This window comes from Alligator sinensis, unplaced genomic scaffold (assembly GCF_000455745.1).
Source record: "Alligator sinensis unplaced genomic scaffold, ASM45574v1 scaffold1273_1, whole genome shotgun sequence".
Lineage (NCBI taxonomy): Eukaryota > Metazoa > Chordata > Crocodylia > Alligatoridae > Alligator > Alligator sinensis.
In genome coordinates this window covers 71,095-84,481 of record NW_005842653.1, presented here as the reverse complement: position 1 = coordinate 84,481, position 13,387 = coordinate 71,095, and the positions used below count along the sequence as shown (strand labels likewise).

Here is a 13,387-nt window from a genome sequence, read left to right as displayed (position 1 = left end):
ACACCCCCTCCACCCTCCCTCACACTGCACAAACTCACACATTGCCACCCCCAACCCCTTACATATACACCCCCCCACCATACCCTATTTCTCTGACACACACACAACCACACCCTCTCATAACCCCTCCTACACACACATCCCCACATCCTCCATACATCCCCCCACACCCCACCATACACACACATCCACACCCACAGTTGAAGATTTGATCAATTTAGTTCAATCGCCACCATATTAGTCTTGGTGTTTGATAAAGAATGACAGAGCAAAGACCAGCCATTTTTCTTTTCTTCAAATGGAAGGTGTTTTAATTTCCTTTTAATGTTTCCCTCCTTATTAATGCCTTCTAGTGCGAAGTGTTCTTATAAAACCTAATGTAAAAGGACTTGAAGATGAAAAGGAGGAACCTTTACCTGTATCACCACTGTGAGTAAATTAAATTTGTAAATAGTCCAGTGCTCAATCAAGGTACCAGTGCATGCATTCAACTCTAACTGAAATACATTCATGAGATAAACAGGCTCTTAATATTCTTCCTGGAATTTAGCAATAACAGCTAGCTTGTTTTTATAGGTAGCTTATTATATTATTAAGTGCTTTACAGATTTTCATTATTGGTGCATCTGCACATGGATTTAATGTGACGCAATAAACTCTGGAGCAGTTTGAGCAGGGGTGCAGCGTCTATATGTGCACCCAGGACAGCAGCAATTTGAGCTAGGGTGGAGCAGGTCCCCAGCTGGCTGGCTTGAAAAGGTGCAATGTACACCCCCGGTCATTGTCTACATGTGCATTTTGGCACAGTAAAGTACTCTACCCAGTTCTGTCCCAGGCAAGATGAACAACGCATGTCCCCAGAGGCTGGGGGCGGGGCACAATGATTGCCCGCAGGCGTTGGCAGGGGTATGGCGGCGGCGAGTAGGGAGCTCCGGCAGGCAGTCATGGTGGTGTGGGTGGCAGGGGCGGGCTGAGCAGGGAGCTCCTGCAGGCAGCCGCAATGGTGTCAGTGTTGGGGTGTGGCAAGCACCAACCAGCAGTCAGCAACCGGGGGTGGGGGGGTGGGGTGGTGTCTCTCTCTCAGGGGGTGCACTGCCAATCTCGGTGGGTGCATGTGCACCCCCTATATGTTACCAATTCCTGACAATACTACCTTAAAGTCGAGTCAATTAGTTTACTGAACTGTAATAGAGGCACACATGTACACTGTGACACTTTAATGCACAGATAATTAATCTACTCTGCAGGAAAGTGCACTTGTAGATGCACCCTGTGCCCAGATCCAGAAATCCAGGTATGTGCGGTTTGTGGTGCTGCAGACCTCTTTGCAGCACCAAAAACTGTCCCCGTTGCATGTTAAACTGTGTGTAGCATTGCTAATTTAAAGCTCCAGGACAAAATGTGTTACTTGGATTTCCTGGTAGCAAAAAACACCCAAGAAAAAAGCGGCACAAAGTATTTCAAAGTGGTATGTGCTAGGATAAATGTGGAGATGGGGAAGCAGGCACCTAGGGCTGCCAGCTCCCCCTCTGTGCTCTGTGGAGTCCCTGCACTGAGGCACCTTGCACCCCAGCCAGCTGCTCCCTGGCTAGCTGGGGTGCAGTGTGCCTCGAGACAGGGGCGAAGGCAGCCCTGGGTTGGCTGCTCCCTTGTCTCTCTCTGCCTCAGTGTGGGCTCTCCACTGTGGAGCTCCTGCTGTGAGGCAGGTGGAGCCCCTGTGTTGAGGTACACTGTGCTCCAGCCAGCCCAGAGCAGCTGGCTGGGGCTCAGCATGCCTCAAGACAGGGGAGTAGTCAGCCCAGGGCTGCATGCTCCCATGTCTCATGCCACACTATGCCCCAGTCAGCTGGGAGGTAGCTGGCTGGGGCACAGGGTGCCTCAGTGCAGGAGCTCTACAGTGTGTGGAGATGGAGCAGGTAGCCCAGGGCTGCCTGCTCCCCTGTTTTCACATGCCGCTCCCTGGCTAGTAGGGCTGTGAGAAGCTTCGGTCCCTGATTTGATTTGCCAGAGATTCAGCCTGATTCGGTGGCCAAATCTCCCAATGCGAATCAAATCAGGAGACCCTTTAATGTCTCCAAATCGAATCGGAACCATCTGAATTGATTCGGATATATTTGGAAAGATTCGACAGTTCAGATATAGACACAGCTTTAAATGTTTTTTCTACATACCACAAGGTGCCAGGCGGCTCATGAACACCGCAGTGCTGGGGCTCATGGAGTGTCCCACAGGAGCGTGGGGGCTCCCCAGCGCATTCGGCAGCAGACCCAGAAGTGGACCACAAGCACTTCTGGTCCACTTCCAGGTTTGTCGCCAAGCATGTGGGGGGGTCCCCTGCACTCTTGTGGGATGCTCCATCTGCCCCAGCATTGCAGCATTCATGAGCCACGCCTGGTACCTCAAGGTAAGTAGAAAAAATATTTAAAGCTGTGTCTATGGCTGAATCGATGATTCTCTGGGGTTGTGGGGGCTTCCCAGGGCTGCAGCAGCAGCAATTCTCCTGTGCAGAGCCTGGCCAGCAGCCACAGCACAACTCCGGGTGGTCTGACTTTGCTTTTGAGCATTGTGCACTGCCCATGCGTGCACTGCTCAGCTTTTTTTTCCGTGGGTTATTTTGACCCCTGGATATCCATTGGTCAAAAAAACCCTCCATGCTTCTCCCTTGAAGACAGTGGCAGTGTTTCCATGGATATCAGTGCAGGGTCAAGTTCTAGGGCGGAATGTGAGGAATATTACATCTGGTTGACATAATACCAAATTAGGGTATATATTCTGAAGCAAGTCTGTTGCTTGTGAATTAACCGGTAACTGTATCTGCTCTCTAAATAAGAACTGATATTTCATAGTTGATAACATCTGATGAAGTTACAGTAGATAGTGGGAAACCTTCAGTAAAAGCAGTTGATTTGAAATAGTTTCAAAGATACTGGAGTGTGTTATCTGATGAAGACTCAGCAAATATATGCTTAACTTTCCATTACCCTGTGCTAGGGATATGTACGTAACACACCTGTCTGATTAAATATGTGTGTCCATAAAGAGATCTGTCTTTTTATTCACACTTTTTAGATAGAGTGGATATTTTACTGAGATAAAATAAAATGAGATTTAATTTAATATTTGTTTTCTTTATTCTCCTCACTTTGTTTAGAGGCCTGGATTTTTCTGGACCATGGCATGAGAGTTTTATACAAGCAAAAAATCAGATAATTTCAAACTTACACATTCTTCATCCTACCCTGAAAATTTTACTGGATATTGGTTACACAACATTTTCCAAAATACTTGTAGTGGATTTGTCAAGTTTCAGGTAAAATTTCCTGTTGACTTCACGTTCTAAATATTGTGTATATGATAGGGGTGCACTGATATATCAGTTGGCTATCAGATTGGCACCAGTAAAAGTAGACATTTTATTATCGGCTATTGGCTTTTTTTTGGTCATTGTAGCCGATAATTATAGCCTCATGCCTGGAGCACCCTGGCGAGCATAGTTCAGTCCCTGCACCCTTGGCCTGAGCCCACAGGAGACTACAGGTCCCAGCAAGAAGTGGGAGAGGGAGCGGGTGCCAGGGCACTGTGCTCAGCAACAAAGGGACCATTACCAGCTCCTGCTGCTGCTGCCTCTGCCATGGCAATGCTGTGCATGCAACAGGGGCCTGAGCACTGGGGCTGCCACAGCGATGTTGAGCTCTGCATGAGTGAAGTAAGGCACCACACAAGGTGCATTCTGCTCCGCCAGGCACCCTTGCAAAAGTAGCTTCTCCCCAGCGGCTGTGGGAGCTTGACTGTGTGGTGCCTGCTGGTGCTGAGGCAGCGGTGTGCTCTGGGACTCCAAATGCACCCAGCATTGCTGTCTGCACAAGGGTCTGCCCTACCCTTCCAGGACACTGGCATAGACTGTGTGGGGAGCAGGGCTACAGGTAGGAGCCATGGGCAAAGGAACAACATGCATGGGAATGAGACGATCACCACCTTCCTCATCAAGGGCCAGAGCAGGCAGGAAGTGTGTGTGTGTTATAAATGCAAAACAAACAAAAATGTTTCACATTATTACTAAATATCGGTTATTGGATTGTCATCGGCTAATATGGTTGGTTAATCATCGGCTATTGGTATGGGCCAAGAAAATCTTTATTGATGCACCCCTAATATATTCTTTTGTAGTCAATAAACAATGTATGCAGTATGAAATTTTTTTTAACTTGTTATATAATAATGAGTGGTTTAATGTACACTGGGCATGTCTACACAAGACATTTACTGCACAGTTGACTAATCAACTGAGCAGTAAACATCTCAGCATCTACTCATGTGCCCCTACTAGGGCACACAAAACTAATAAACTCTGCAGCAAGTTAGGACTTGTAAATACAAAGTAACCTGCTGTAAAGTGTTTTTGTGTACGGTAGCACACATGTAGATGCTGCCCCGGCTGACTGGAGCACAGGGTGCTGCAGTGCAGGGCTAGCTGCCAGGCAGCCCCTGTGCTGAAGCACCGTTATGCTTCAGCCAGCCACTTTGCAGCATGTGGAGCCATGTTGAAATAGCCCTGGGCTGGCTGTTCCAGTGGGGCTCTGTGTGCTGTGGAGTGGCGGCTGGGAGCAAAAAACTCCAAAGCAGTAAACTCTGGAGTTTATTCAGGTGCATTAATTGTACGTGTAGACATATCCACTGTTGCTTCTTTTAGTCCTGTAATCTGGAAACCTCATATTGAGACACATTTCATATCATTTTCCTGCTTTGTGCTAGGGATATATAATTTATTTGCCATTACATTATTTCCCATTAATTCTCCTATGGCCAGTCAGGTAACTCAAAGGGAAAATTTTCATTAACTTCAGTGGGACCAAGATTTGGCAGGTTGTGTCCTAGTTTTCTTACCCAAAGAAACTGCTGTATGCTTTTCTTGCAAGACAAATAGTTTTGGGAAATCCCATGGTAATCCTGAGAATGTCCTCATTTTTAATTTTTACCTTTTCTCTCCATTATTTAGGTGTTTTTATTTTTCCTGTCTTTGATGTTGACAGGTCCAGTTTTATTCTCTTTCACCTTTTTACTGGTCATATCCTTTCCAAATCTACTTGCCTGAAAAAAAAGAATAGAGTCTACAGTTTGAAAGCTACAATAAGATACTGGATCCACACTATTAGTTATTTGGTTTTAGATCATAGAATTTCAGTTTTCAAACCAGTCCTTCCTTTTATCTAGGTTGAAAGGTCCAGTTGAATGTGAATCACTGAAGAATGATGTATCTTTAAGCTGCTCAAAAACAGAAGAAAAGTTACTGAGCACATGGTATCCAAGAGTTATCAATCTCTTTACCAGAAAGGAAGCATTAAAGGGTGTCAAGTCAGACAAAGCTGACTCTTTTTATAATTGTGTGGCTACACTTATGTCTAATCAGGTGAAAATATTTTCTAATAATACTACCTTTTGTTGATTTTTGAGCATTTAAATAAAAGACTAAGATATTACTCAACGTTTTTTTTTAATATGAACAATAATTTTGGACATTAAGGCTAAGTACAGATAGTCAAAAAGCCCAAGGCTGAATTGATTAAATCTTCGCAGGTCAATCTAAGCTGTGTAGGTTGAATCAATAAGCAAGTGAATGGGCATTCACTTTTGATTCTGGAAATGTAGCCACGTGCCTGCAGTGGTTCAGGCCAGAAACTTGGGGGTGCTAGAGCATGCTTCCTTGCTTGGCTAGAGCAGACAGCTTGGACCCATGCTAGCCTGCCCACCCTGCAAGAATTGGGGGAGATGCAGGGGAGGTGCAAAGCATCCTGGGGTGCTGGTGTTAACTTGAATCTGAAGGGAATCTGGGACAGAAGTTCAATAAACCGATTTAGCCTAAATCAGTTTTGTCTGATACTGCATCCATATAGATTTATCTTAAACTGGTTTCAACCATTTGAAAGCAGTTTATATGCACTGACCTTCTGCTGTGTTACAAATTTGAACCAGTTTCTGATCACTTATACTGGTTTATGTGTAATTTCTGTCTCTAGCTTTAAAAATGTCCTAGAGAGATCACCTTAACTTGAAATCTAACATGTTTAAAAAAGTGAGCTCCAGTTTAGGTTTAAGTACTACAGTTACTTTTCCTATTAATAAAAAAGTCCTCTACTACCCTCCTGCTGTGTTTTTAAAACTCATACACAGATATAAGGAAGAGAAATTGACTATTGGCCCAATTTTACAAATATGAGGGGAAGGGGCTGGCAGGGGGCAGATCGAGGCCCCCACATTGAGGGAGGGAGTGGGGCAGAGGCAGGGGGAAGGGCTGGGGTGAATGGGGCCCTGGCCAGGCTGGGTCATGGGGTGCTCAGAGCTCAAGTGCCTCATCCAGGGGTGCAGGGGGGTTCCCGCCACTGTGTACAACCTGGGGGAGGCCCGGGGGGAACATGCCCCTGCCCCCTGGATCTGTGTGCGAGGCAGAGGTGGGTTGCCCCTGGGCTCTGTGCCCTGCTGCCACTGCCTCTGGAGCTGCGCAGTGCCATGTGCATCCCACAGCTGGGCGGGCAGGGGACATGGCGCAGCCCAGCAGTGGCAGGCACATGGTATTGCGTGGTTCTGGAGGCAGTGACAGCAAGACACAGAGCCCAGCATGCAGCAGCAGCCCACCTCCATCCCATGCACAGATCCGGCAGCCAATCTCCATCCTGTGCACAAATTAGCGGGGGCAAGTGTCCCCCTGGCCTCCCCTGGGGTGTGCACAGCAGCAGGAGCTTCCCCGTGCTCCTGGACAAGCCACCCAGACTCTGAGCCACCTGGGCTCCGAGCCACCTGGGCTCCGAGCCACCCGGGCTCTGACCCTCCCATGACCCACCCCTGCCCTGGGGCCCCATTCACCCTAGCCCCTGCCCCTACCTCTGCCTCACTTGCTCCCTCACCGCAGGGGCCTTGATCTGCCCCCCCCCCTTCCCCCATAGACTTTTCTGCTGTGGGGGGTAACGTGCACACACACACACTCTCGCCCCCCTCAGATATTTTTTTCTCCCTCCACATATGGGGAGAGAGAAGAAGGGCAGCAGAGACTGAGGATGAAGGACAGGGTGGGGAGCAGAGGGGGAAGGGGGGACCCAAGGCTATGGGGGAACAGGTGGCAGGGTGTCAGGCACAAGCAAGGGGCAAGCTGCTTGACCTCCCTATACCACCTGCCACTCCACTTCCTGCCACCTTCTGCATGGGGGAAGGGGGATGAATTTAAGACAACCTTTCAATAATTATTTTCTATACATGGAAAATTATAACGAATGTATACATTTTCCATGTATAAAATATCATTATTAGGGGGGTTATCTTAAATTCAGGATCATCTTAGATTTGAGTAAATATGGTATGTAGGCTCTGCATCAGTCTCAAATTATTGAAATGAAATGGAAATTCTGATTAACTGTACAAAGGTGGAAGAGAAATGTGATTTTGTGTTCTCCTGTAACATCAACATATGGTATTATCTAGCTGAAAGAGCTGTTGAGAAGAACTGTTGAAGCTTATGTGAAGCTCTTTGATCCTGAGGACAAAAGAAGCCTACTGCTATTTAAAATGGAATTGACTTTTGATGATGAGAAAATGGAGTTTTATCCAAGCTTTCAAGATCTGGAAGACACCATTCTGTTTATAGTGACTCGGATAGGGCAGACTCTTCAGGTGCTGTTTAACTGTATTTACCTCTTAAATTTGCAAGTGCAATGTTACACGGTATGTGAACATATTAATAATTTAGGATCAGATCCTTCCCTGGCCAGCTTTGTTAATGGGAAGGAGAGATGTAGCCTAATGCATCTTTTCTGCTATAAGGATTCAGTAACCCAGAACATGATGCCTTCAGACAGCCAGATTGCTTAGCTCTGTTGTGTCTTTTCAAGCTCCTTTTTGCAGGAATATCTTGTTTATCTGCCATTTAATGCTTAGTATACGCTTTGGCAACTGCCAGTTCAAAGGAGGGAAATTGGACATTGCCTTGCCTTACAGCCTGCAACCCTCTGAGGAAATAGTGAACAGCCCAGTAAATAGAGTTTGCACCAACTCTCATTTGGCAGATTTGGCAATGGACAGGGCCCTGGATTTTAGACTGTTTAAAACTCTAATTTGTTTTGGTTTCTTTGGATTCCCTCAAATTAATTTGCAGGCTAATTAACATTCTGGTGCAAGAGATCTCTGTTAACAAGTCCCTTAAATTAAGGTGCAAGGGCTTACAATAATCATGTGCTGAAACTCATCGTAAGGTTCACAGACAAAACCAGGGAAAACCAGAAGTGCCATTTTTGCTAAGGTTAAAGCAAAGGAAAGAAATTCCTAAAACATGAAATCACAATCCTATATATTTATCATAAAGTGTTATGGTTAAGGTACCAGACTTGTACTCCAGAAATTTGTTGCAGACTTCTGGGGTGACTCTGAACAAGTCCCTGATGGCCATCCTTCTTATTTTTAATAATACCTTATTTTGAAAATAGGCTGATGTATTTCAGTGTAGCTATTAAAAAAAAAGGTAAAATTTAATATGAGAGAGGGCTAGAACATAGCACTAAAGTTCTTTATTCTTTAGTCCTTCATCTGTAAACAACGATAATAGACAAAAAAAGTATCTTGCCTGTTTATTTTGTAATCTGTTTGGACCAGGGAGTCTGTGCGTGTGTAATATTCTAACCCTAATCTTGACTGAAGCTTTTAAGAGCTTTTCTAATACAAGAAAATCATAAGACTGATTTTTAAAAAGTTAATTGCAAGGATGTGCATCTAACTGTGCGTATGGCTGTTCTATTGTTCTCTTTAATTAATTGATTTTGTCTTTTACTTATATTAGCATGTTCAAACCATACATTCTTGGCTAGCAGGAGGGGCCACAGCTACAACCCTGGACACTGAACTTGCTGATCATGTAATAGCTTGGGCCTCATCTACACTGAAAAAAGCAATCCAGGACAACTTGGAAGGTCCAAAAGAATATTTTGAAAGCTATGGTAAGTGAGATGAGTGCATTTTGTGATAAAATGTATTACTTGAAATGAAGTTTATGGAAAGATTAGCTTACTTTGTGTTATGTTTAATGCACTTTTAATAATAATATTGCATTGTAGTTGAAAGGTATGGCTGGCTTGTAGATGGAACTGCACAAGTGCGAATAGATACCTTTGAAGCAGAGAAGCACAATTTTGATGAATATACTATTGTAAGTTTAAATTCTACATTTTACGCATAATCTTTATTTGCTATAGTTAAATAAAAAGGAAGGAAATTGGGCATACTGCCATTAGTACAAAAAACATTTTAAGTACCCAGAATCCGCAACAACTTGATTCCCCCCCTGCCTCCCAAATGCATGTGATAATCAGAATCCAGTATTTAATTACTTTTAAAGCTTATTTTTATAATGTATTGATCTTACAGATCCAAATTTTTTAAATAATAAGTCTGCAAAGTAAAATGTGCAATGTTATTTTGAAGTTCATAGATGAATTCCTCAGTCTGGCTAAGGAAATTATGAGTTTACCCCAGCTGGCTCATTTTCCTATGATGCGCTTGGACTGTGATGATTTGAAGCAGGGTTTGGCTGATAAAGCAAAAAGCTTTGCAAACATGCTGCTGGAAAGGATAGTTGCTAATCACAGAGAAGAAAATGAAAAGTGAGTAGACCTTTTGCTTATAAAGGAAAATGATTCACGTTACACTTATTTGCATACATGCATTATGTAAATATACAACATGTCATACCATTATCTAACCAAAATTTTGGTTGATTGAAAGTCCCCAAGGAAGCTGCATTGAATGGTGTTCTCCAGACCTAAAACCAGGAACAGCACAATTGTACAACCAAACATTGCTAGTGCTGGGGAAATTGGATGGTAAGAGTTCCCTTTGGCTATATTCCTAGTTTCTGCAGTCTAAATTGCAGTAATGCTCCCAGAATTGGCCTGAGAAGAGAACTGCTTGATTGTTTTAAACTCTGCATATATAATAAATTATATGAACTGCAGGAAAGAGTTAAATAAAATTTATGATAACACAGTAAAATTCTAATATTCCTGTCAAGGCTTATGATGCCAGAATGTTATTTTGCCAGAATAGCAAAATTTGATTTTAATAAGTATTAAATAAGTATTATGACAATAAGTATTTTAAGGGCTAATGGAAGACTAAACATAAAAAGAGCAGCACCTAGAGTACATCCACGTTCACTCTTTAATTGGAATCATAAAGTTATATCAGGGTCAATTGTACCTGTGGCAGGACACCTTTGGTGCCTGCCACTTTAAGAGGCTCGCGTAAGGTGTGGAGCAGCCAGCAGGTGTAATGCGGCCTAACAAGGTGGTCACATGACCATGAGAGGGCTCCTGGATTGGAGGATGGGGCTGAGCAACCTCAGTATAAACCCAGGCCTGCAGAGCTGAGCGGGCAGTTGCTGCAGGGATCCGGAGGGATTTCGTCACCAGCCAGAGCTGCTGCTCCCAGAGCACCTGGCGGCTCAGGGTAGGAACTATGGGAATGGAGGAGGTTTCTGGTCTTGGGGAATGACCTAAAGCAACACCCTGCTGGGGGAGGATGGTTTGGTGGGCCTGCCTGTGGTGGGGTAGTTCCCAGGAAATGCCACACCGGTGCCTCCCTAGTGAAAGGTGAGTATGGGGCGCCATATAGCCTCAGCCTTCATGACCTGGTGGGTTACCCTGTAGAGGAGACAGGTGAGAGGTCCAAGCATGTCATCAGACCTGAGACCCAAGGGGCAGAAGGCCCGAGAGCCCCGATGATGGGGTGGTGTAGTAGCCCCGGTGAGGGGGCAGAGTATGGGCCCCAGTGAGAGGGTGTATAAGAGTGATTGATTGGGCTGCATAGAGTCGGGTCCATATAGCGGGCCTAAAGGACTGCGTGTAGGCCATGTAGAATAAGGCCTGAAGGACTGCACATAGTCTGGCCTGAGTAGAGAGTGAGATGTGTTAGGAGGGGCCCAAGAAGGTGGACCTGTATGGGCATGTGAGAGCAAGTGGCTCAGTACCTACCCTAAATAACCTAATTGCTCCATGCTGGGGCCAGGACCAGGCCAGTCAAAGGGCCCGAGTGCCCATCAGGAGGTATAGCCAGAGGCTAGAGGCCGGGAGTCCTGACTGGCCTAGAGGTGAGGCAAGGGCCAGTGAGGCCAAAGGTCCCAGAGGGGACCACAGCCACAAGGAAAAAGAGTTTAGGGAGTTTTGCTGCCCAGAATGAGGGCAGAGTAGACTGCCTGAGGAGGAGGGATCCAGGTGGGGTCCGAAAGCCAGGTGGGCATAGAATGAGGTCCATTGTGGGGCTGGAGCCACAAAATGATGGCATCTGTGAGGCATGGGACATGGTATAAGGGGAGGTTCGGAGCCGTGTATTATGCCCTTCGCATTGGGCAGTAAACGGGAAGTCTCCGACCTTAGGAACAACTACTAATTAAGTTGCATCAAAGATGTGGCAGGGGGCGGACTGCCCAACACAGGTGGGTGGGCCAAAGATTAGACTGGCTGCAAGATGGCCCCCTGTTACAGTCCCATTATTTTTAGAAAAGTAATTTGAACTGTAATTCCAAGAATCTTTAGCAGCTGACAGAATGTATATTACAGAGGTTATATCTGAACTAGAAAGCAAGCTAAACAACATTGTAAAACTCTGACATATATTAAATAAGAATGTTTTTACAGGATATGCCAGGAATTTGAAACAATTAAAGATCATGCATTAAAAGTTCCTGAGACAACAGAAGAAATGATGGAAACAATAACTTATGTAGAAAAAGCAAAAACCACAGGTATTCAAGAGCTGATTGTAAGGATCAAGGTAAATGACTGTATTCCCTTACACTTAAATCGTTCACCAAACACACAGTTCTGTAGTGTTTATTTAGGACTAGAGCAAGAATTTTTCCTGATTAGGCCACAGGTATCAATGGAACTGTTCTACATTGCTACTTCAGGGCATTTATAGACCTGCTCTGAGAGCTGTGCTAATTAAAGTGCCTGGAGCATCTGACATGTATCAGTGTCCCCATGCTGAAAATGGCGGTGGGGGCGCTTTAACTAAAGGTCGTCGTACCAGCTTTAGCTAAAGCACCCCTGCCACTATTTTTCAGCGTGGGGACAACACTGGAGTCTGCTCCAATGTGCTGTAATTACAGAATATTGGAGCAGCCTCCCTGCATGTGTATAGGAGCCCCCAGACATGAGGCTGGCAGATCTGTTGTCAGTGACCTGTCTCTGGATCTCCATTACATATTGGCACTTAAGCAAGCCTGTGTGCACCCTCTGTATGGACTCCTATCCATTTTATTTTTCCACTTCCCTGTGTTATGCAAGTCTGTGAGATGGTGTGGGCAGGATGTTCCTTTATTATAGCTCACCTTAGATGGACTAGAACTTAAGCTTTTATCACAAGTGTGTCATTTTGCAAGACCACTAAGTTTTAGAGGCTTTCCCTAGCCTAGGTTACTTCAGTGACTTTGAAGGCCAAACTTTCAGGAAATAAAATTGAGTCTTTTTGCAAAAAAAAAGCCTGATATCCAACCATTAAATGGTATTCACTAGCTTAATGAACACCCAAGGAAACAAATGGGTATGTGTAATGGTTCATGTAAATAATGCATTTTTTTACAGTTGCAACTATCCTGTGACGTTAGATTTTTTTTTTTTTGTAAATGTCAGAGATCAGTCACTTATGCATAAGGGATTAACGAGAAGCTATTTTCATTTAGCACTAGGACTTTGACTCTTCATACATGAAAAACAGAGTAGCAAAATTACAGTCTAAATTATATGTGACATACCCAGCCATAAAATCTCAGAGGATCAAGAGATCTTTGTGTCCATGTGATGCACAGAATTGTTCCAGGATAAATAGCTGTCATAAACAATTGGCAAGAAGAATTCCCCGCACCAGGTTAAAGGTGATGGGAAAAGAAGAAGATAAAAAAGTTTACACATTAAGGGACATGGGCTTTGGTTTGCTTTTCTAATAGATTTCCAGTTTGTCTGAAAGAAAACTTGCAGTGATATGTGCAATGAAAATTTAGATGTTTTTTGGTCTCCTGAAGAAGGGGAGATCAAGAAGCCTAATCCCCAACAGCTGATCATTGTGAGAGAGCATATCTTTTCTCTGAAACTTCTAAGTGGAAATCTTCAGCATGTTCTAATTCCCTTTCAGAGCAGAGAGGACAATTTCATGACAATCTGTAGTCTTAGACCCAATAGTCAGTCAGAGTTTTGCCACTGTCTTCAGTGAGGCCAGGATTTTACACTTGTATTAACATGATGAAGAATGGATTTAAGTTCTGGAAAACTTCCAAGCAATTTATACTGCTCTTTTATTTTTAAGTAATTTATTCTCTCCTGTACCTTAGTAAATGTATGAAATGTAAATTTCCGTG

The 13,387-nt window shown here is 44.4% G+C and overlaps 2 protein-coding genes across 2 annotated transcripts in view; both read left to right on the top strand.

Moving 5' to 3' along the window:
• LOC112551907 (dynein heavy chain 12, axonemal-like) overlaps positions 1-11,808 on the top strand; it is a 24,379-nt gene extending 12,571 nt beyond the window's left edge. Inside the window, exons 6-14 of the mRNA XM_025215586.1 lie at positions 354-429; positions 3,152-3,310; positions 5,212-5,407; positions 7,471-7,659; positions 8,819-8,975; positions 9,093-9,184; positions 9,460-9,638; positions 9,760-9,857; positions 11,670-11,808. Of these exons, the coding sequence (XP_025071371.1) occupies positions 354-429; positions 3,152-3,310; positions 5,212-5,407; positions 7,471-7,659; positions 8,819-8,975; positions 9,093-9,184; positions 9,460-9,638; positions 9,760-9,857; positions 11,670-11,710 (1,187 nt within the window). The 3' untranslated portion in view covers positions 11,711-11,808. The remainder of the gene's footprint in view (positions 1-353; positions 430-3,151; positions 3,311-5,211; positions 5,408-7,470; positions 7,660-8,818; positions 8,976-9,092; positions 9,185-9,459; positions 9,639-9,759; positions 9,858-11,669) is intronic.
• The window catches only part of LOC102369854 (dynein heavy chain 12, axonemal), a gene marked incomplete at its 3' end in the record, with an annotated part of 70,612 nt that continues 68,958 nt past the window's right edge, over positions 11,734-13,387 (top strand). Inside the window, exon 1 of the mRNA XM_025215571.1 lies at positions 11,734-11,805. Within this exon, the coding sequence (XP_025071356.1) occupies positions 11,734-11,805 (72 nt within the window). The remainder of the gene's footprint in view (positions 11,806-13,387) is intronic.